At 54.2% G+C, this 20,775-nt stretch overlaps 11 protein-coding genes and 1 non-coding gene across 12 annotated transcripts; 11 read left to right on the top strand and 1 right to left on the bottom strand.

The window, feature by feature from the left end:
* The first annotated feature begins 2,534 nt into the window (after nt 1-2,534).
* On the top strand, nt 2,535-3,921 carry sdh2 (succinate dehydrogenase iron-sulfur protein subunit SDH2). The gene is made up of 4 exons (XM_025581927.1): nt 2,535-2,911; nt 2,975-3,230; nt 3,296-3,447; nt 3,502-3,921. The coding sequence occupies exons 1-4, from the start codon at nt 2,807-2,809 to the stop codon at nt 3,823-3,825; spliced, it is 837 nt and encodes a 278-aa protein (XP_025436485.1). The 5' UTR covers nt 2,535-2,806; the 3' UTR covers nt 3,826-3,921.
* Nucleotides 3,922-4,606: 685 nt separating this feature from the next.
* BO95DRAFT_33463 (uncharacterized protein) lies at nt 4,607-5,369 on the top strand. Its single transcript, XM_025581928.1, has one exon. The coding sequence runs from the start codon at nt 4,885-4,887 to the stop codon at nt 5,278-5,280; it is 396 nt and encodes a 131-aa protein (XP_025436484.1). The 5' UTR covers nt 4,607-4,884; the 3' UTR covers nt 5,281-5,369.
* BO95DRAFT_448322 (uncharacterized protein) lies at nt 4,960-6,260 on the top strand. Its single transcript, XM_025587822.1, has one exon. It carries the CDS (start codon nt 5,458-5,460, stop codon nt 5,971-5,973), a length of 516 nt encoding a protein of 171 aa, XP_025436483.1. The 5' UTR covers nt 4,960-5,457; the 3' UTR covers nt 5,974-6,260.
* A 105-nt stretch (nt 6,261-6,365) lies between these two features.
* On the top strand, nt 6,366-8,057 carry BO95DRAFT_477553 (oxidoreductase). Its single transcript, XM_025589990.1, has 3 exons — nt 6,366-6,739; nt 6,843-7,339; nt 7,423-8,057. The coding sequence occupies exons 1-3, from the start codon at nt 6,484-6,486 to the stop codon at nt 8,008-8,010; spliced, it is 1,341 nt and encodes a 446-aa protein (XP_025436482.1). The 5' UTR covers nt 6,366-6,483; the 3' UTR covers nt 8,011-8,057.
* Nucleotides 8,058-8,380: 323 nt separating this feature from the next.
* On the top strand, nt 8,381-9,381 carry BO95DRAFT_448320 (class II fructose-bisphosphate aldolase). The gene has a single exon (XM_025587821.1). The coding sequence runs from the start codon at nt 8,420-8,422 to the stop codon at nt 9,284-9,286; it is 867 nt and encodes a 288-aa protein (XP_025436481.1). The 5' UTR covers nt 8,381-8,419; the 3' UTR covers nt 9,287-9,381.
* Nucleotides 9,382-9,615: 234 nt separating this feature from the next.
* BO95DRAFT_t306 lies at nt 9,616-9,687 on the top strand. The gene has a single exon. It is a non-coding gene; the product is annotated as a tRNA-Gly (tRNA).
* Nucleotides 9,688-10,413: 726 nt separating this feature from the next.
* BO95DRAFT_33320 (LITAF-like zinc ribbon domain-containing protein) lies at nt 10,414-11,159 on the top strand. Its single transcript, XM_025581917.1, has 2 exons — nt 10,414-10,873; nt 10,925-11,159. Exons 1-2 carry the CDS (start codon nt 10,671-10,673, stop codon nt 11,079-11,081), a joined length of 360 nt encoding a protein of 119 aa, XP_025436480.1. The 5' UTR covers nt 10,414-10,670; the 3' UTR covers nt 11,082-11,159.
* A 421-nt stretch (nt 11,160-11,580) lies between these two features.
* On the top strand, nt 11,581-12,827 carry BO95DRAFT_33322 (HAD-like protein). Its single transcript, XM_025581918.1, has 3 exons — nt 11,581-12,613; nt 12,688-12,720; nt 12,785-12,827. The coding sequence occupies exon 1, from the start codon at nt 11,688-11,690 to the stop codon at nt 12,429-12,431; it is 744 nt and encodes a 247-aa protein (XP_025436479.1). The 5' UTR covers nt 11,581-11,687; the 3' UTR covers nt 12,432-12,613; nt 12,688-12,720; nt 12,785-12,827.
* A 699-nt stretch (nt 12,828-13,526) lies between these two features.
* On the top strand, nt 13,527-13,730 carry BO95DRAFT_376721 (uncharacterized protein; the record flags this gene model as incomplete). The annotated part of the gene is made up of 1 exon (XM_025583221.1): nt 13,527-13,730. One exon carries the CDS (start codon nt 13,527-13,529, stop codon nt 13,728-13,730), a length of 204 nt encoding a protein of 67 aa, XP_025436478.1.
* A 762-nt stretch (nt 13,731-14,492) lies between these two features.
* Nucleotides 14,493-15,197, top strand: BO95DRAFT_469216 (uncharacterized protein; the record flags this gene model as incomplete). The annotated part of the gene is made up of 1 exon (XM_025589429.1): nt 14,493-15,197. The coding sequence occupies one exon, from the start codon at nt 14,493-14,495 to the stop codon at nt 15,195-15,197; it is 705 nt and encodes a 234-aa protein (XP_025436477.1).
* A 6-nt stretch (nt 15,198-15,203) lies between these two features.
* Nucleotides 15,204-17,926, top strand: BO95DRAFT_486575 (uncharacterized protein). The gene has a single exon (XM_025590461.1). It carries the CDS (start codon nt 15,664-15,666, stop codon nt 17,743-17,745), a length of 2,082 nt encoding a protein of 693 aa, XP_025436476.1. The 5' UTR covers nt 15,204-15,663; the 3' UTR covers nt 17,746-17,926.
* A 487-nt stretch (nt 17,927-18,413) lies between these two features.
* Nucleotides 18,414-20,120, bottom strand: BO95DRAFT_437092 (uncharacterized protein; the record flags this gene model as incomplete). The annotated part of the gene is made up of 1 exon (XM_025585261.1): nt 18,414-20,120. One exon carries the CDS (start codon nt 20,118-20,120, stop codon nt 18,414-18,416), a length of 1,707 nt encoding a protein of 568 aa, XP_025436475.1.
* Nucleotides 20,121-20,775: the final 655 nt, after the last annotated feature.

Genomic DNA, 20,775 nt, shown 5'->3' with positions numbered 1-20,775 from the left:
TTATCACGCCGCTGCTATTTAGTCCCTGTAGTCTAAAGTAAAAATCACGCCGTGGCAAAGGCCGGAGGTCGGACCTCACCAGTACACGTAGACAGAGTAATTCTTCCGTCTTGGCTGGGGATCCGTGATATTGATGGCCAGACGAGGCCAGACGACTGCAGGACTGCAGAAAGATGAGGATGTTGAGAATGATGGAACCTCGACTAGGGCACCGGCCGGGGGGGTTAGGGCTTTGTAACACGGAGCCGGGCCGGAAACCTTCCGTATCTCACGGTCTCACCCATCAAGGAGTCTCAGATCTTGTTGTGACTTCCTATTAAACGGTTGCAGGGTTGTTCCCCATGTTCCTCGCAGAGTATGGCTGGTGACTGCGGAAAAAGAATCTTTAGATCGTATCTGCATAGTGTCAGGAACGCTGAACCGCCGGTCCACAGCCAACAGGCAAGTGGGCCTTTTTTCCGACCCACCACATCGCGGGACCAGAAGTCCAAAACAAAAAGAACCCAAAAGAAACGTAAGATTTATTGCGCCGGCAAGCCAGCACCCCGTTTTCACTCCCAGAAGGGTAGCTCCGAGCGCTTCCAGAACACGAAGTATGTCTCCATCAATCGGATATTATGGCCACCTTGGTAAGGGAGGGCAATGTGATCCCATCAGCGTCTCTGACTGGTGCCATTGAGGACAAGAGTCTCCACTTGAAATAACCTCCCAAGTCTTCCAAGAGGATCCGGTCCTTGACGAAGAATGGGGATGACGTCCACCTGTGTCTTACATTCAAATTTAGCTGCAGGACGCCAGCGGAAATAAACTAATGGAGGTGAAGTCTTAATCTGAGACCAAAAGCCTTAGCAGTTTAAGCTTCTTGCAATGTGGTGATGAGATATGTACGGCGTGGTGAGGCCGGATTGTACGTGCGATAAGCCTACCAATGAAAGACATTTTATCTCTGTCGTCCAGCAACGGTCGGTCGAATTACCATCTCGGGCGTAGAGGCTCATATAACAGAGAACAGCCGGTGGATTAAGGGCTGTAGAACCATCGGGTTCCGGCCTTAAGCATGGGCAATGCTACTCGGTATCTGGACGAGCGATGAAGAGGGGTGGAATATTCAGTTGTTTTCATTTCCCGCCAGCGCCCTTGACCAGATGCAGCAACTTTTCCGCAATCCTTATGCAGCGATTGATTCCTGAATGTTGCAATCTAGCATCTGGGCCCGCAAGAGAGTGGCGTAGCTGCGATATTGGCTGACTGTTTTGTTCGTCAGTCACAACTATAAAATGGCAGTTATAGGAGACCGGCTTCTTAGTGCAATTTACTTGGTCCCTTCCCGCTTTATGGCAGAGGAGCAGACTGCTCATATCGCCTCCGATTCGGGCAATGATATGCATCTGCAGTGTCTTGATGGTGAGGAACAAGGTACTTGTGCTTCCATATCGCTCAAGTATTGGCAAATGTCGAGATGGTATGCTCCATACCAAGCCCAGCTAATGTGATAGTGACCACGCCCATTTCCACCGACTGACCATGTCGAATGCGAGGAGAGAAGGAAAAAGGGGAAGATTCGAGATGTCCGAATACGACGCATAAGATGAGGTCCTTAATCGGATCTCGCGGCATGAAATGGCATCTTAAATTAAGCCAAGAACATTATTTAAGGATTCAATCCGCTTGATGTTGTCCTACGCAAGTGATCTCGGTAGGTATAGGGAACAGATAGATCAGACTGCGACTTGGATCCATAAGATTGAGGAGCTGGGTTAATCCCATCTTGCCAGCACAACTTGGACATGAAGCCCAAAGCCAACAATCAATCAATTAAACTCATCATCCTCAGACTGGGCAATGGCAGCGGTAATGGACGGCAGATGACTGCCGACTAATGCAATGTGATGTCTTTTTAATAAAGCCTTTATCGCTGGTTGGGTAAAAATAGTGACGGTGTCAAGAAGCTTGGTGTCGGCATTTGTGGACGATGTCTTACATTTCAAGTTCCTCCCAAGTTCCGCCCGCGGGGCTCAGCTGGATAAGTTAACTCCCACAAAAGACTGCTGACCTGTTATTGCCTCGTTGCTCCCGCCTTAATGCCTTGGTGCCTGAGACCGATTGTGATGCCTTATAGCCTAGCGGGTAAGTGTTGATGCCTGAATGACATACCACATCACATGACACCAAGGGCGGCAAAAGCTTTCGGCTCCGTTCCTCCTTTGGGACAGACTGGACAGTGCAGGCGGCGGAAAGCGGATTACATAACTAGTAAAAAGCCTGCCCTTGCGCGACGGGAGCTGGGGATGGCTATGATGCGGGGGAGTAAAAAGATGTAAAGACTAGAATGGTGATTAGTGCTTCTAGGTCGGCCTCTTCGCTTTTCATATGAGAAGAATTGGACCACGCACATCCTCACTCGCCGTCACAGGGCAATACATTCCCTTAAGTCTAGCCGCACTGTAGAGCCTCGCCGTGTATCCCCGACGCTTGCAATTAGCCTTTGCCTGATTGGTTCTGATTTGCTGAGTCAGCCAATTGCCGGCCGTCAGACCCGAGGTTACCTTCCGATTCCAAAGGCGACAAAACATCGCCAGCATCGATCGACTTCGACTTCAATCCACCTCGTGCCTCTCTTGGTCGTTGCCTTGTCATTGCCGCTGGCTGGCTGCCTTTCTACGGACCTCTCTCCTCTCCGCTTCGCAACATCCAGTTGACGTCTCACCGTCTATTTCTCCTTTCGCCTCAGTGCCCTCAGGGTCTATCCCATTTTTCGCCTCCCTATCTTCCATCCCTCCGGTTTGAAATTGAAGGATCGCCCACCATGTCTGCCCTCCGCTCGACTTCGCGCCTTTTCGCGGCTTCCAAGCCCCTCTTCCGCCCAGCTGTCTTCGCCCGCTCTTATGCGACCGTTGATCCCGTGGCCCAGGTGAGCGCAACCGGCCATGCCACTACCAGTGTCACCCCCGAGTCTAAGACGTCGACCGTGCAGGAACCCACCCCCTCCGAGCAGCCTCGCATCAAGAAGTTCCAGGTCTACCGCTGGAACCCCGATACTCCCTCCGAGAAGCCCCAGATGCAGACCTATGAGTTGGATTTGAACAAGACCGGTCCCATGATGCTCGATGCGCTCATCCGTATCAAGAACGAGATCGACCCCACCCTGACTTTCCGGAGAAGTTGCAGAGAGGGTATCTGCGGTAGCTGTGCGATGAACATTGATGGTGTCAACACTCTCGCTTGCTTGTGTATGTTCTGATTCTTTCCGCAACCGCAATTGTGTGAATCCGAGTCGCTGATTGTTCATATGCAGGCCGCATTCCCACCGACACTGCCAAGGATTCTCGCATCTACCCGTTGCCTCACACCTACGTCGTCAAGGACTTGGTCCCCGATTTGACCTACTTCTACAAGCAATACAAGTCCATCAAGCCCTACCTTCAGCGTGATACTCCTACCGAGGATGTAAGTACTTGTCGCATCGAATGGGGCGAACTGGTACTAACATGGTGAACGCAGGGTCTTGAGTACCGCCAAAGCCCGGAGGAGCGTAAGAAGCTCGACGGTCTCTACGAATGTATTCTGTGCGCCTGCTGCTCGACCTCTTGCCCCTCTTACTGGTGGAACAGCGAGGAGTACCTCGGTCCCGCCATCCTGATGCAGTCCTACCGTTGGATGGCCGATTCCCGTGACGAGAAGACCGCTGAGCGTAAGGCCGCTTTGGACAACAGCATGAGCGTCTACCGTTGCCACACCATTCTCAACTGCTCTCGGACTTGCCCCAAGGGTCTGAACCCTGCTCGGGCAATTGCCGAGATCAAGAAGATGATGGCTGCTCACTAGGAAAGCGACCAAGAACAAAAGAAAAGAACTGCTTGATTTCTTCTTTCCCTTTCTGTCCTAAGTCGTGTGTTATTTCAATTCCTTCCTCTCTTCACCTTTTCTTCTCTTTCTTCCAGTTCCTTTTCGCTCGCGCTCTATTCCCTCCGTTTTCGAGGTCTCATGTCGGATGTTTCAATAGGTGTAAATTGTGAATGTTGATTTTCTTAGCCGCGGTGGTCAGTTCTACCAATGGAATTTCATATATATATTCTACATTATGCATTGACGGATCTCTGAAATCTTGTGGAAGTTTGAGGAGAGGATCATGGCAGCATAATAAAATATGCGGCTGGATTGACATGCGCAGACACGGATTTGTACTCCATGCAGAGGACGGCTACTTGCACAGGGAGAACGCCAGACATGGTATCATGCAGGTGCTAGGTTCGACCTCGGTGCGGTCGACATATGATTCAAGGAAAGTCATCAACTCAAACAGCAGAGCCCAACCATCAGACAAGTGAGGTCTTGCATGTATCAAGACAAATGTCCATATGACACCCTCGAATGGTATAAGATACATCTTGAGACGAGTCCGAAAACTTCTTGCAAATTAGCTGCGGGCTTGCCGCGATGGAGTCGATCAATCTATCAAACGCATGGAGATCCCGGAGTTCGCGCAAACATCCCGGGTCAGCTGTACGGCATCTTTCTTATTCCCAGCAGTACCTCTTTTGTCGGGGAATGGTCAAGGTTTAACGACTAATGAGAGATTCTGTTATCATGGCCAAGACTGATCAGCACTTCAGATCACAAGCCGGCAAGAACTATTACGGTAGCAACTAGGATGATCAATTATGTAGCCTACCCGACTACGAACCCTCTTGACAAGGCAACATAGAATTGAGTGGTCCGGTTCAAGGTCAAGTTGGTGGTCGTTGGTTGCTATAAAATCTCGGGGCCCCAATTTCCTGACCCAAGTCCAATGTCAGTCATCAAACATCCTTCACCACTTCATTGGCATGGGAAGACGAAGAAGAGATCTTGCTTCCATTGCCAGGAAAAGCATACATTTGCGCCATGCCCTGTTTGAAAGACACCAAAGAAATTGAGACGGGCTCGCTTGCGAAAAGAGCACTGGCTTGCACCCCGCTTCTGGCATGCTACGCCTATGCCAATGTCTCGATGGACTCTGTGCTTGCAGGACTCCGTCCTTTGATAGGATCGCTCCTTCAGTCCGGCAGTTGGACTGCGAGCAGTGGGGAAGTTCTGAGGCTGACCGAGCCTCTTTACAATGTTCCGTTGTTGGATAAGACTTTTGGGGCACTGGTGACCTGTTTTATGCCATCTATCAGTGGATCCGATGTTTTGTCACACGCGCAGATGTCGTTCATGGCGGACCTTGGTCCGATCTACGGCATCTGGCTTCTGGAAAGCGGCCGAAGAGCCCACTCTTGGGTGGAGATACTTTTGTGAGTGGCCTGGGATCAGTCCGATACAGAACCCACTGATCATCTGAACTTACAGTCCGATCACCATGGGAGCAGCATTCCAACTGAGAGGGATCAGATTGCTCCAATTTACTACATAATCGAGCACCTACGAACACCTTTGAGCAAGCTTGTTCACCGTCGCCATGAAGTCAGATCAGATATGCTGACGACCTTCCTGCCTACTATGCTCACGGCATACTACCTCCCGACGCTCGGGAATTTTCTTCCTCGGGAATTACAAAATTGCCGGTATTTCAACGCTATCTGGCAGCTATTCCCGGTGGTGGTTCCACTCCTCCAAGCTCCTTTTCGTCTTATGGACAAAGTGGCCTCCGAACCAGTCAAGAAGTTATCCAAGGAACAAGAAACTGTCGAAGCCAAGCGTAGCTCGAGAAAGACCCTGCGATACATTCGTGGCATTTATATGTCCTTTGCCGTCATTTCAGGGCTCAGTTTTACGTATGCTCGCCGTTCGCTCCCAGCGGGCTCGTCCATGGCCGGTGTCATTCTACCTGGACTATGGGATTATACCTTGCCTGTCGGTAGCTTTGCAGAGGGAATTGCACGGTTCATGAAATATGATGAGAGTCTCGTTATGGCAAGTGGATTCGTCTGGCTGGGGTTGAAGTATTGGGAGCTGAAACGGCACGATACCCGCTGTCGTGGTGGAAGGTGATTATGGGAATGGCAGCCACGACGGCGGCGTTTGGACCGGGGGCTGCAATGTCGTTGGGCTGGGGACTGCGCGAAAAGATGCTGGCGAAGATTGCTGCATAGGTTTGCAATGTGTGACTCTTCCTCCTGGACCGAAAAGGTGTCTGTCAGCCTCAGTCCGTCGCTCGTTGTGTCATAGATGCGTGGGTGGGTAAGGCTTATGCAAGTCTCTAGGATAAAGCTATAATAGACCGTTCAAGAAACCCAACCTTGGCAGTTCGGCCCTGTCCGTCTAGTATCGGAGGGGTATCGGCACGATAGACTCGGAGGGAATTGCACACATCCCTTTTGATGTCATCCCCGCATTATCTGATCGGCTCATCTCCGACCCCTCCTCGGACTTCCATGCGACATCAACTCTCCCTCTTATAAGTAAAAGTCGCAACGCAACGCAGCGCAACACATCATACCATATTACAGAGTCGAATTTTCTTTTCTTCTTTGTTTTCTCACCTTTGTATCTGCCGCCAGAATGACCAAACCAGCCATTGGCTTCGTCGGCCTCGGCGCCATGGGCTTCGGCATGGCCACGCACCTGGTCCACGAAGGCTACCCCGTCCACGGCTACGACGTCTTCCCCGCCTCGATCTACCGCTTCCAAGCCGCGGGGGGCATTGGGGCTGCCTCGCTGCGCGCCTCCGCCCAAGACAAATCCATCTACGTGTGTATGGTGGCCTCCGCGCCGCAAGTCCAGAGCGTGCTCTTCGGAAACGAGGGCATTGTGCAGTGTACTTACCCCATGTCCCCTCCCTTTTCCCACTGTTCTCACCCTCAAACCCCTCCCCCAAACCCAAAAACCAGCTACACCAATCTAACCAGCTACAAAAAAAGCCCTCCCCAAATCCGCCACCCTAATCCTAATGTCCACCATCCCGGCCACAACCGCCCAATCCCTCGCCCAAACCATCCACACCACCCGCCCCGATATCTTGGTGGTTGACGCCCCCGTCTCCGGCGGCGCCCTGCGCGCCGCAGCCGGCACCCTCTCCATCATGGCCGGCGGGAGCCCCGCCGCGTTGGAGGCCGCCACCCCGGTGCTGGAGGCGCTCAGCGCCCCCCGCAAGCTTTACCTGGTGCCCGGCGGGATCGGCGCCGGCAGTAACATGAAGATGGTGCATCAGGTGCTCGCGGCGATCCATATCCTGGGCGCGAGCGAAGCGCACGGTCTGGCGGCGCGGTTGGGGTTGGATGCGGCGCGCACGGCGGAGAGGATTGTTTCTGGGGAGGCGTGGACCTGGATGCATGAGAATCGGTCGCCCAGGATTCTGGGGGGTGAAGGGGTTTGGAGTCCCGGGGTTAGTGCGGTGACTATTATTTTAAAGGATGCGGTATGTTTTTGCCCTTATTTTTGGGGGTGGTAGGGGTGAGGGTGATAGTAGGTTGACGGTTGCTGACTGCTGTATATGGGTAGGGGATCATCACGACCTCGGCGAGGAAACATCACTTCCCGACACCGCTTTGTGCGACGGCGGAGCAGATCTATCTGTCGGCGCTGCTGCAGGGGGACGGGGCCAAGGATGATGCGGCGCTGGTCAGGCAGTATTTTGCGGGGCCCGTGGCGGAGGTTGATGCGTCTGCGTTGAGCGCGGAGGAGCAGGAGGAGCGGACGCAGCTGGTGCTCGATCTGATGGCCGCGGTGAATCTGGTGGCGGCCGCGGAGGCGACCTCGTTTGCCCGGTTTTTGGGCGTGGATTCGGCGCAGTTCTATGAGCTGGTGAGTGATGCAGCCGGCGGGAGTAAGGTGTTTGTCTCCCGAGGGTTGGAGATGATTGAGGGCAGGGTCGGTGAGAAGGCGCCGGTCGGGGCGGAGACGGTGGATGCTCTCGTGCAGCGGTTGGAGAGGGTGGTTCAGAGGGCCAGGGACTTGCATTGTCCGTTGCATTTGGGGAATGCGGCGTTGGGGGTCTTGTTGATGGCTAAGAGGGCTGGGCTGGGGGGGTCGAGTAGTACCAGTGTCGTGGGTTTGTATGAGGGCGGAGGCTGGAGGGGGAAGTTGTGATTACTGATTAGGTAGTTAGTCAAGAGCCAGAAATATCAACATTTGTCTCTATTTGGATAGATTTCTTGGATCTCATCTTCCTTGGTGGTACAGTATGAGTGGTAATTGGAGGTAAGATATCGGTTCCTGCATCCAATATTACCATCTATGACAGTCTGTGGTTATACAATCTACCCCTCGCAGTAAGCAAATGACATCAGATCGGAGCAACTCCGGCCTCGGAGCCCCCTCCGCGGGGGTAATCAGATGGTAAACAGAGAGAAAAGGTGAAGTATACTCCGACAGTCATCCCATATACCTCACTTCCCCTCCCTATAAAGCATGACAACACCACACAAACACCGCTTGTCCCCACCCATCAACACCCCCAACTCCATCCAATCCCCCCTCCTCCCAACCTAACACCAAGATGCCTCCTCTAACCGAAAACCGCGCCATCCCCCTCCTCGACCACGCCGCCGCCAACCACTACGGCATCCCCGCCATGTGCTGCTACAACGTGGAAGGCATCCTGGCGACCGTGCGCGCCGCGGAAGCGAAGCGCTCGCCGGCCATGATCCTGCTCTTCCCCTGGGCCATCGACTACGCGGGGGCGATCCTCGTGCACGCGGCGGCCGAGGCCGCGCGGGGCGCCTGCGTCCCCGTCACGGTGCACCTGGACCACGCGCAGTCGCCGGCGATCATCCGCCGGGCGGCCGACATGGGCGGGTTCGACAGCATCATGATCGACATGTCGCACTACTCGAGGGCGGAGAACCTTTCGCTGACGCGCGAGCTGGTGGCGTACTGCCACGCGCGGGGCATCGCCACGGAGGCCGAGCCGGGCCGCATCGAGGGCGGCGAGGATGGGGTCTCCGACACGGCGGACCTGGAGGGCCTGCTGACGACCCCCGAGGAGAGTCTGGAGTTCGTGGACACGGGCATCGATTGGCTGGCCCCCGCGTTCGGCAACGTGCACGGCAGCTATGGGCCCCGTGGCGTCGTGCTGGAGTATGATCGCCTCCAGAGGATCCAGGAGACGGTGGAGCCCCACGGCACGCGGCTGGTGCTGCATGGCGCCGATCCGTTCACCGAGGAGATCTTCCGGAGGTGCATCGGTTGCGGGGTCAGTAAGGTGAATATCAATAAGGTGTTGAACAATGAGTATGTGCGCGTGCAGGCGGAGAAGGCTGGCAGTGCGCCCTTGACGGCGGTCATTGAGGAGGCTACCGCGGAGATGCAGAAGGCCGTCGAGCGGTGTATTGATATGCTGGGGTCCGCGGGGAGGTATCCTTGATTGGGGGGTGTATGGGTCTTACTATTGTGTATACAGGGTGGCGTTGACTCGGCTTATCATGGACAATCAGCTGCGGGTGAATATAATATATATTGGCAATGCAGGAGGCATCTCCTTGGGCCTTGACACGGTTAAACATAGACACCGTAATGCCTCAGTTGGCACACAATGAGATATCTTTTTTCTTTCAATGGTGAACCGGAGTCGACTAAGAGGCTTCAACACAAATATGTTGTTATAGAAGCTCAACATCGAGGCGGACGTTGTGACATATGAGATTGCGTCATTGCTCTCTTAGGCTGGCTGGTTTGGTTATCTTTCAAGCAAGAGCGTTAGTGGTGTAGCGGTTAGCATTGTTGCCTTCCAAGCAATAGATCGGGGTTCGACTCCCCGCTGACGCAGCATTTATTCTTCTTTTTGTTTTTCTGTGCCGGGCTCTCGCACAGCAGGATAAGGGGCTTATCAGTCCTGATGCTGGTAACTGGACTCCCACAAGCGCAAAAGAGGCAGGTTCGTATGTCTGTACCAGACCATGGAGTTGTTCCTTCATAGAAGGGGTTCAAATCATTCAACACGAACCTAACCCCTTCGCATAATAACCAAGGTCTACAGTCTTTGAATGGGGCTGTCCTGTCAATTGTGATGTCGGCAAAGCATCCGCTCCTCCCAAACAAAGGGCAATCGACATGTCAGACGACTCCGCAAGTTATGATACGAAGTCTCCGTCCAGATCTACATCGACCATCATTGGCAAAGTCTGCTCGTATGTTGTAATTAGCATCCGACGCATACACGCAAGGCTGACACACGCATGGCACCCAATAGCGAAGCATCTCGCTGCCGTCGTCAATTCCCCTGGTCAATGCAGCGCGGAGCCTCGTATTGCATCCAATGAACTTGTCGGTATCATAGGTCTGCCAATGGAAGCAAGTCTCGATGCCTTACACGACGTCTGATGGCTTGGACCAACAAGCCCAGCACTGCGCCCACTGTTTCGCGAAGATCATTCCAAGCTGCTGTTGGCTTACCACAAATGCTCTGCCTGGACCTCGCACCCAGCGTTGGACCAGAGTATAAGAATGGACAGAAGAACAACGGGAGCAGGCTCGTTCTCGAGCGATGTTTTTATAATACTCTCTAGCACATTTTCTATTGTCGAACTCGAGCGAGTCCAATCTGTTCTCAGTGGTGAAAGCATCAAAGTTCGAGCTCAATTATCCCCTTCAACATGGCCGAGAAAGCCACCCCTGGTATGTCCACCTAGCTCTTGGATTCAGCCCAGCTAACAGCTTCAGCTTCAGCTCCAGTTCCCACATACGAGAACTTGCAAGAGACCAACCAACCGAGCATCAACCATCCACCTCCGGCATATGCGCAGCCCCCGATGGAAACGATCACTCCTCCACCTCAGCCCCACGAGCCCTCGTCGCAGAACTTCTACGCGGGGACGCAGACACACCACACGAGCGGGTACAATAATGCGACACCCCTGCATGCGCTTCAACGTGGCCCAGCGCCCGTGGACTGTCCAAGTTGCGGCAGCCGTGAGATGACGCGAGTGGTAGCGGAGGCGGGCAATACTACACAGTAAGATGCCGTGGTGGAAGTAGCACAGGGGTATATACTAACCTTCCGCAGTGCATGGGCCGCAGTGACTTGCATCTGCTGCTGCTTGGGCTGCATTCCCTATCTGATGTCGTCGCTCAAGGATGTGCACCACTACTGTGGAAAATGTGGTGCATTGCTGGCGACCTGGCACAACAGCGGACGGACGGATGTGCATCAACACAACTGAGTGCGCTAAGATTGACGTTGGGGTGGTTTATGTTTGGGAATGATTATTGCTTGTTTTGGTGTGCCTGAATGTTGATATACCCCGAGAAATGCTCACAGAAGCGAGGCCATGTTGTTTCCGGCCTGCTTGCTTGTTCCCTGCGACGATTGTGCTGCCCTTTGTATAACTTATTGCCGTGACATGAAAACCAACTTCTTGCCGAAGAAAGATAATCGCTTCAAGGAACAGTTCGGTGACCTGCTGATCGAAGTAATGCCTTCACGATATGTGGCTCTGAGCCTCAGGCTGAGATCCCTCAGCGTCCAAGGATCCTGCAGCCCATGGCGTGCTGACGATGGGCGATCACTGGCTCCCCCATGGTCTGAGCGGTCTGCAACATCAAGCACTGCCATAATCTAAATTAACAGACTAGCGGCAACTTCGACAACAAACCCCCTTGTTGATTATAAATGCGTCATGCTCTCAAATTCCCATCCACTCACCGAGTGCCTTGTAAGGCTTAGATGATAGCTTCGAAGGGCATACCAAATCTCTCTCGAACGCAGCTTTTAAACTACTGAACGCACCCCAAGCAAACTAACATAGCATACCCAGCCACCGCCCACCATGACCGCACCCACCAAGATCAAAGCCGTCTTCTTCGACTTCATGGGCACCTGTCTCGACTGGCACAGCAGCGTCGTCCGGGCGATGCCGGCCTCCATCCCCGCGCCCGCCGCCTCGCAGCTCGCCCTCGACTGGCGCCGGCAATACTTCCTCGAGAACGAGCAGCGCGTGCGCGACCACCTAGCGCCCGAGGACATCGACCTGACCCTTCGCCGGGCGCTTGGTGTCGTTCTCGACCGCAGCAGCAGCAGCAGCAGCAGCCCCGAATACAAGGCCCACCTCGAAGAATTGTCAGACCCGTACACGACAACCCATTTAATCCAAGCCTGGCACCGCCAGCCCGCGTGGCCCGAGGTGTCGACGGCGATCCAGCGGCTCCGCGACGAACTCGGCCTCGAGGTCTTCGTGCACGCCAACGGCACCACGCGGCTTCAGCTGGACCTGACGCGCTCGTCCGGGTTGCGCTTCGATATGCTCTTCTCCAGCCAGTTGCTGGGGGTCTACAAGCCGCGGGCGGAGGCGTATCGACGGGGACTGGAGCTGGTGCAGCTGCGGCCTGAGGAGGTGGTGTTGGTCGCGGCGCATGCGTATGATTTGAGGGGCGCGCAGAAGGTGGGCATGCGGACGGTCTACGTGCATCGGTGGACGGATGATGTGGATGAGGATATGGAGATGGTGAAGGGCGAGTTTGATGCGTTTCTGGAGGGGATGGAGGGGTTGCCGGCTGCTGTTGCGGGGTTGTAGGTTGGGTGGGGGTGGGTTTATGGTCGGTCGGTCGGTCGGTCGGTCGGTCGGTCTCCCGTAGTTGCTTAGTCCTTTCTTCTTGTGCAATTGTGTTTATTGGTGTCGAGTTTTGGATTTCATCTATATTAAAGCCAATGCCTCTACTCAAAGACGATCTCAAGGCTGAGAGCTCAGATGAAATTGTTGGTCAACGCATCTCATGGTCTGCTGACTTGCGCATACTAGGATGTTGACTGATCGAAATGCGACCGTGGAGTGGATGACACACCCCCTCTCTACCTAGTAGCTAGTATGCTCAACCAACCCCATCCAATCACCAGATTAACGTCTTCATCGTTCACTCTTCACCACAGATGGGCACGAATCGGAAGCACAACGGGACAGGGAATGGAACCACGGAAATGCAGGAGTGGTGACGCCAACGGGATGAGCGGATCTTCCATACTCTCCACATCGCTTGATGTCAGCACTCGGGAATCGTCTCTTGAACTCATTCTAAGGTGTCTCAACACATCTCCAATATGATACAATGCAAATCTACAGCTCTCAAGAGTGAGACATCTCACCGAGACAGCAGGAGCGACAGCCGGGGCTACACTCGTCACGCACGCGAGGATTTTTGACACTACAGGCTGCCGTGCCCATTCGATCGAATGATACCTCCTCATCCATTACTACTACCCGGATCGGGGGAGTATATGACCCTTACACCTCCCCTCCCTGCTCCTGTCAGACCCAAAATAAGCTTCGTGGGTTATCCCCGGCTGCCAGACGCCAAACCCGTCCAACGTTGCATGCATGTGCTCTCCACCACGTCATTGCGATCTTGGAGTCATGACTTTCTTTCCGCTGCTCCCGATGGTGCGCAAGTCAAGTCTGCCAACGGGTCAGACTTCCTAGGTTCTTTTCTTGTCGCTCTCCATCCCTTCGCGAATTCTCACCTGCTCCTGCCCTGCCGTGCTGTGGTGATCTGTTGGAGAGCTGCGGTCTGTATCGTCTGTCTGTCGTGATCCCCGTTCCTATTTCCCCGTACGACGTGAGTATCTGCCTCAAAGGTATACACGAACATCAACCGAGTGCTAACCCTGACAGACAATGGCTGCCATCGACGCCCTCGTGTCCACCGCTGCACAACGACACCACCAGCTCATCAAGCGAAGCAATTGGGCCAGCAGAAACCCCGGTGTGGTTCTGGTCTTCTGTATCGTCTTCATTGTCGCCGTCGGAATCATCGCTCTGTTAATCTACCGCCGATGGATGAAACGGAAAGCAGAGAAGCAATCCTACGATGTCGCGTGAAGCCTCCTCGATCCGACCGTGGCGTCACCAATGGGTCTAAGCGATGGAGGACCGTGACAACAGTACCTTTCTTCCAAGGCCGTTCTTTCTACTATATTATTTCTCTAATTTCTATTACTGCTTGCTTTTGAGTTATCCACCAAGGATACCCGCTTTGTTGTGTTGGTGGTTAGTCAGGGGATAGGGGAGGCTGTGTCGTCGAGTGATGGATTCATGGAGGGGAGGGTTGAATGGAGGAGTGATTAGATGGGCGATGACGTGCAAGCGACTTTTCTTCTTCTATTTTATGTGGGCAGGAGAATGATCTAAAGTATACGGAGTACGTGTCAAGGAGATATATGATCTAACTAATGGATGAAACGTGATCAAACGCAAAGGGGGAAATAGGCTGTGAAATCGGCTGTGTCTGGAGTATAGCCACAATATCTGTAGAAGGAGCCGCAAGTAACTAGCCACTTCTTTCACCTCGTAAGGCACTGTTTGGACTGCGACGGCGGGATGAAAGTCTAAGCAGCAGCTACATGGAAAATCGGACAGGCCGATGATGAATCAGATGAAACTCAACTCTGCATGCGGTGCCAGATTGATTCGTGCCAGCACCAAATCTGGAACTCGTACTCGCTTGGGGCCCATTCTCTCCCACTGCATTCCCTCAGCCCAGCTCAGCCTTATTATCAGAATCCCCACCCTTGAACCAAACCATTTAAATATGAGCTTGAGCCTCAGCTCAACTCTGAGCAGTGGAGTGGAAGCATGGTCAAAATGTCGCTCACAACCTGGATTCTCGCTGTGTCGACAAGCACATTCGCCTACTTGTACCTGCTCCATCGATCTCTCAGAAATGGCCTGGAGCATGAGCACTTTCGAGGCAAGCTGTCTAACCTTTCGAACTCTCCTTCGACCCTCAACTCTATGACCACGATCCCGTCCGACATCTTCAAGTCTAATCACGACTGTCTGTACGAGAAGGTCACTCGTCGCGTTCCGCGCCAGCTTCTCCCCACGACCCTCCAACCCTCCGACCTCCTTAACATCCTCCTCCGCCGCAACATGTCTGCCTTCGCCTACTTCCCCCAAGCCTATATGCTCTGGATCCTCAGCGGCTCGGGATCCCGCGCAACCTTCAAGCCGTCCCGCATCCGCCGCCTGGACTTCCAGCGCGGTGACATCGTCTGCGGCATCTACCGCGTGGCCGAGCGTCGCCCGACCAGCGTCGAGTTCGAGATCTGCTCCCCTCACGGCGGGGAGGTCGAGGGCCGGCTGCTGCTGCGGTTCTGGGACGAAGCCAAGGAGGTGGTCTTCGCCAGTGAGTGTGTGCTGTGGATCACCAAGGCGGACGGAACGTCGCTGCAGGAGAAAATGCCTTTGAGGAATCCCGTCTGGCGGTTCTTTCATGAGCTGGCTTCCTGGTGGCTGCTGGACTCTGGAGTGCGATACCTGATCGACCTGTCAATGGATGAGGAGTGACGGACGGGGCGGGCGGGCTTGAGGAGGGACATTTTTTTTTTCTTTATGCTTCCCCTTTCACATACACCCACCCCATTGTGAACCTCAATCCCCCCCTTCCTTGTTCCCTCCTTGGAGAGCGCATAAAGAAGGGAGGCCTAGGTGGTTGATGGGGATCTTCAGAATGCCTTTCTTTGACAAAAAGATGCTCTGTGAAAGAGAGAATCGCATTGTCTTCCTGCTGCGACTTTCCACCACAACTCATGCGATATAAATAACGGGCGTATGCTCGCTGTGAAGCCGTGATGTTCATTTTTCTACAACTCCCAAGTCTGTTGGAAATTGCTGGAAAGTGAAATCTGACATCTTTGCGCATTTGTGACGATCTAACCTCACAGCTTCGATCCAACCTCACAGCTTCGACCTATACAACACACAACGCTCTCAAAATCATCTTGTGTCGACACAACAGTCAGTGCTAGTCACCATGTGTTTCCACAAGTATTCCCACTACCAGGTCTGCAAGCACATCGCATGCTGCAGCATTGACATCTGCCAGGAGATGGTCAATGGCTTGCGCGCTGGCGATTGCACCGGCCACGAATTCCAGAACTCATACGATCCCGTGAAGGGAGACCTCTGGGGGATGTGTGCGGAGTGCGTTGAGGCTGGCGCTGCTGATCAGCGACCCTCTGGCTCCTGCGCCATTCACCCCCAAGTGCAGGCTATCCCGCTTCTCAAGGAGTATGTGGATGAGTACGTGGCGCGCGCTTCGGCTGCCAACTCCTCCGGTCTCTCCACCGGCGTTCCATCCGTGGAAGCGATCAGTCTCGCGGAGACCGCATCCTCAAAGCCAGCAAGCAGCCAGAGATCCACCCAGTCGGGCTCTTTCCGAAGTTTCCACTCGGCGCGCACGTCTCTTAGCGAAGACAGCGACGACGGATACCACCCCGATGTCGAGCCGGGCTTCGACTGCTACAGCAGCAGCGAGAGTAGCAGCACCATGGACGAGGATGACGAGGACGATTGCATTGTCATATCGCAGCTGTCGGACGAGTCGCTGCTGGCCCAGCCGCCGCTCCTGCTCGACAGTTCCAGACCTACTACCAGTGGTTCCAGTAACTCGAGCTACCCAGGCTTCTTCAGCCAGACGAAGTCGTCGACTGAAGCCCTCTTCGAATCTGTCTTCCGGGGCGAGAACGAGCGGCTCGCCGATGACAAGCTCGAGGCGTTGAATCAATCCAATGTTGGGCGAGATTTTGTGAAAAGAAAGCTACCAGCCCTGGACCAGGCCAATCTGGGAGCACCTGCTATGGATCGGGTCCCTACTGTGACTCCGTCGCCGGGCTTCGGGGAAGACCTTTCGCGCCAGAAGGCGGCCTCTCCGGTTGACTTTTTCGCATCGGATGGATTCGCAGGGACCGGCTTCATCCCTCCCAAGGAGAGCCGGCTCTACCCTGCTGTGACTGGCCCCGGCTCCAGCTCTGGTATCACCGCCCCAGCTCCTACCCCAGTGCCGGCTAGTCCGCAGGGACAGAGCATTCCCACGGCACCCCGGGCCTTCTACAACAGACCCCAAGGGACGATGACGGGGCTCACCCCGGACTGGAACGGTAATCCTCAGCCTGGCTACCAGCATCCCAGCAGCGGAATCACCATCCAACCCACATTCGAGAACCCTGGAGGAGTGCCTTCACTCAAAATCACCGCCCGGCTCGAAGATTTTCCTCAGACAGGCTTCACGCCCTACTTCCCACCCGCCCCGGGGATGGTGATGCACGGCCAGGCCCCAAACCCTGGCCTGCTGCCGCCCACCTACCACCCCATCACCCCAACAGCACCTCGATACCCACAACCTCTGTACGGGAGCTTCCCTCCCCAACCCCAGGCACAGCCCCAGGCCCAGCCCCAGGCCGCGGGTTTCCGGCCCCAACAGCCCCCCCAAACCTTCACGGGGCCATCCTTCACCGGCTACCGCGAGAACAACAACCACGTCGCCCGCCACGAGCGGCGCCGGCCCGCCCGTCGCGGAGGGGGTGGCGGCAGAGCGTACCAAGCCCGACGCAACAACAGCCCCATGCGCGTTCGCCGCATCTACAACAGCAACCACCAGCAGCAGCAACAGCAGCCGCGATGGGCGCAGCCGGAGTCAGCCGCCACCACGGCGCATCACTGGCGCGTCCAGGAATCGATCCAGCAGCAGCAGCAGCATCACGCAATCATGCACCAGCTGCAAGAGCAAGAGTTCCAGAATATGCAGCAGCAGCAGCTCCAGAGGCTGCAGGAGCAGGAGCACTCCGCAGCGGCGTCCCAGAACAGCACGGGGCTAGAGCCAGGCCCCGTCTACCCCCCTGTCACTCCCCCCGTCGTGCAGACCACCAATCTCGAACGGGCCCCGTATAGCCCCCCTCCCGGGGAGACGATCAGCCCCTCCGCGCTGGCCGGGTACCCGATGGATGTGGACCAGAGGAAGCCCGCTGCCGCTTTCCCCGCGAAGGCAGATGGGAGTTACTCGCAGGATTACTGGAACGGGAAGTTCTTTACAAGGTCTTTGCTGTCGAAGAATTGAGCCCAACCCACTGCTCTACTCCACTGGGGCGGGGCTACCTGGCTGGGGCCTAGGGTTGATGAGTAAGTATGTGTGTGATGGTGATGTTGGATACACGCACGCACCTTTGACACCGATGATTGGTGACGTTTCCTTCTAAAGTTTTGAAGTTTTGATTATTCCGCTTTTCGAGAGATTGGGATTTTGTCTAGCTGTGTTAGCTATTATATTACATTGTATTTTCAGAATGTTAGAGTTTTTTTCTTTTTTCTTTTCTAACAAGCTTTTAAGAACGTGTTCTCTTGTAGAACTAGGCTTTTTATCTCAGATCTATGTAAGTGTACGACTGATACTGGGCCTATCTCTTCCAAAGTAATAACTGCCTGAGGCTCAAATTAAGCTGAGCTGGTCACAGGGTATGCAAATTAGGCGAATTGCAATAGATAGAGCTTACGGAATGGATTCTATACTTGTACCCACCGCTGGAAAGAAGTATTCAACAGGCATTAGTTCATTCATTCGTGCTTGTAATAATAACCATAATAACAATTAATGGCCAATAAACCCTTCATTCAAGACCAAATACCAGGTAAACACCCTAGACCATACTCCGCAATCGTGAAATCCAGTCAAATTCATAAAAAAAACCGAATATTGCATTTACCCAAGTACTGTTTGGTGGGAGAGGATCAGGGCCAGGCGGCGCGACACATAGGACAAGTCGGCTCCCGGTTCATCTGCGACGCCGACTTCTTCCATGTGAACAGGCAGCTGAAGTGGAAGTTCGTGCCACACTGCTGCTTGCAGTAGACGATAGAGAGGTCTCGAGCTGCCTGACGGGGGGTCGTGAAAGGAGAGTCGGGAAGGAGGGGCTCGTAGCAGATGGAGCAGTCACCTGTGATGGGTTGGCGGGTCGGAGTGTAAGGGGTGTTTGGAACGAATGGAGGAGGGGATAAGACGGTTGGTGTTGATGAGAATGTTGAGGAGGAAGAGTGGGGAGGTTGTAAGGCGACGGCAGAAGATGAGGTTTCAGGTTGAGATGTGGTTGTGGTTGGTTCGGGAGTGGCGTTTGCGGTTGGGTTTGCTGTTTGGATTGTGTCTGTAGGAGTAGCTGTGGGGGCATATGTAGGATCAGACGTAGAAGAGGCTTCAGAAGTCATCCTAGCGGTCGTTGTAGAGGCTAAAGCAGTAGGAACTGAGGTTGAAGAAGCAGTAATCGAGGCTGCTCTGGGACGCGCAGCAGCACTTGTAGGATCTGAAGCTGAGGCCTCTGGCTCAACATTGTTCACAGGATCTCTTGGAGACGAGGCGGAGGTTGTGGGGGCAGCAGTACTTGCGGAGCTGGAGTTCGATGGTGTGATAGTCCTGCTCAAGGTAACGCCTGTGATGGTGACAGTAGTGGTAGTGGAGGTGGTGTCCGAGCGTGAACGAACTGGCACGCGAGAAGAAGCCGCAGAGATAGAGGTGGTGGCACAACTTGGACTTGATCTGGCGCTTGTAGGCGAGGCGATGGAAGTTGAAGTGGACGTGGAAGTCGAGGTAGAAGTTGACATCGATGTAGTCACTGGAGCGCGAGAGCTAGAAGCTGGAGCGATAGTAGCACGAGGATTGACCATCGGGGCGGAAGTAGTAGGTGAAGAATTCGAAGTTGAAAGAGTCAGAGGTGATGGCCTTGAAGGCCTTGATGGGGAAGAGCTTGAAGGTGAGGATGGAGTAGAAGCACGAAGGGTCGGTGCAGGAGCAGTGAATGACCTAGGCTGTTCAGTGATTGACGCTGCATGCTGTGAAGAGGTTGTGGTGATAGCGCCAGACACTCCGGCCGATGACACCCTTGCCCTACGAGTATTACCCTGATTTGAGCCAGACGGCCGAGCCCGCCGATCGACCTCGAGCTTGCTGGATCTTGAAGCCTCCACATCAACTTGGAGAAGCAGGTTCCCATGCCAGCTAGGCTGAAGTCTTGAAGACAATGAGAATCTTTCCACTCTCCTCGATGTCTCCAGTTCATTTGTCTCTCCGCGAATGTCCACATGCTTCACCTCCCGTCCACCATAAATAGTTTCCACGTTATCTAGATTCTCAGTGACACCCAGGATTCGACCCTGCCACTTCTTGACAAGCCCAGGGACCTGACTCCGCTGACCTTTCTGATGAACATGACGACAGAGAACAAGCGACGCCAGATCTATCAGGAGGTCGCTGAGGTCTTCGCCCCTTTTCATTCTTCGACTGCCTTCATCAAGTAGATGCACGGCCGAAGTTCGGTTTGCGGCATTTATGGGGTTGTGACAGCGTCGACCTTGTGAGGGCGCATACCCCGCACACCGTCTCTCTGTATCGGGATGAAGATCCAGGATATCGGAAAGATGATCCGACGTTGCTGGATACCGAGACATCTCTAGTGGGGAATTGCTGTTTGGTGTTGCTGTTAGCGCTGGTGAGAGTTGAAATACCGACCCACGACACAACACAATGACGAGCTTATATATTCGTTGAATCCAGATTCAGCGAATTCTGGCACCCGGAGCACCCCCTCATCCTCCCCAAGGTTGTGTGGCTGTTCAGTGACGATGGGGCTGAGCGTGAACCACCCCTGCAGGTTTCTAGACAACGGGCCGCCAGGGGTGTCTCGCCTGATAGCTTGAAATGCTAGTCATGTAGCCGGAGGCTAAGAGTGACGGAGCCAGCGCCGGTGCTCCTGCCATGTCGACTAATGCATGTTGACTGCGGTGGCGATAACAAGTGCGTGGTCTCGAAATAGCACGCGAGATGAGGAGGGGTTGTGGCTGGTCCGATTTGTTCCTGGTTGGCTAAACTTGAGGCACATTAAGCCATTGTACTCGAGGCGGTGCCCAGTAGTAGATTAAACGATAAGTTAGAGAAGGTAGAGAAGATGTCGACACAAGGAGGGAGCACTCAGTCACGGGTCCATGGTCGGGTCCACGATGCTACTACTTACTTCCCAAAGAGGGAATCATGCATGCCTGAGTGCCAGTGCCAGGCAATGCCTGAGGTGTTGAAACTTGACTAAGCAGTCATCCCCCCCCCCCC

This window comes from Aspergillus brunneoviolaceus, assembly GCF_003184695.1.
Source record: "Aspergillus brunneoviolaceus CBS 621.78 unplaced genomic scaffold BO95scaffold_115, whole genome shotgun sequence".
In the NCBI taxonomy this organism is placed as follows: Eukaryota; Fungi; Ascomycota; class Eurotiomycetes; order Eurotiales; family Aspergillaceae; genus Aspergillus; species Aspergillus brunneoviolaceus.
The sequence above is the reverse complement of the archived record's forward strand: the minus strand, read 5'-3'. Positions and strand labels throughout refer to the sequence as shown.

Coding starts and splice junctions, on each gene's coding strand:
- sdh2 (XM_025581927.1), top strand. CDS start 2,807: ATGTCTGCCCTCCGCTCGACTTCGCGCCTTTTCGCGGCTTCCAAGCCC. Junction 3,231..3,295: donor CAACACTCTCGCTTGCTTGT/GTATGTTCTGAT, acceptor GTTCATATGCAG/GCCGCATTCCCACCGACACT. Junction 3,448..3,501: donor GTGATACTCCTACCGAGGAT/GTAAGTACTTGT, acceptor TGGTGAACGCAG/GGTCTTGAGTACCGCCAAAG.
- BO95DRAFT_448320 (XM_025587821.1), top strand. CDS start 8,420: ATGCCTCCTCTAACCGAAAACCGCGCCATCCCCCTCCTCGACCACGCC.
- BO95DRAFT_486575 (XM_025590461.1), top strand. CDS start 15,664: ATGTGTTTCCACAAGTATTCCCACTACCAGGTCTGCAAGCACATCGCA.
- BO95DRAFT_448322 (XM_025587822.1), top strand. CDS start 5,458: ATGCTGACGACCTTCCTGCCTACTATGCTCACGGCATACTACCTCCCG.
- BO95DRAFT_33320 (XM_025581917.1), top strand. CDS start 10,671: ATGGAAACGATCACTCCTCCACCTCAGCCCCACGAGCCCTCGTCGCAG. Junction 10,874..10,924: donor GAGGCGGGCAATACTACACA/GTAAGATGCCGT, acceptor AACCTTCCGCAG/TGCATGGGCCGCAGTGACTT.
- BO95DRAFT_477553 (XM_025589990.1), top strand. CDS start 6,484: ATGACCAAACCAGCCATTGGCTTCGTCGGCCTCGGCGCCATGGGCTTC. Junction 6,740..6,842: donor AAACGAGGGCATTGTGCAGT/GTACTTACCCCA, acceptor CTACAAAAAAAG/CCCTCCCCAAATCCGCCACC. Junction 7,340..7,422: donor CTATTATTTTAAAGGATGCG/GTATGTTTTTGC, acceptor GTATATGGGTAG/GGGATCATCACGACCTCGGC.
- BO95DRAFT_33463 (XM_025581928.1), top strand. CDS start 4,885: ATGCCCTGTTTGAAAGACACCAAAGAAATTGAGACGGGCTCGCTTGCG.
- BO95DRAFT_33322 (XM_025581918.1), top strand. CDS start 11,688: ATGACCGCACCCACCAAGATCAAAGCCGTCTTCTTCGACTTCATGGGC.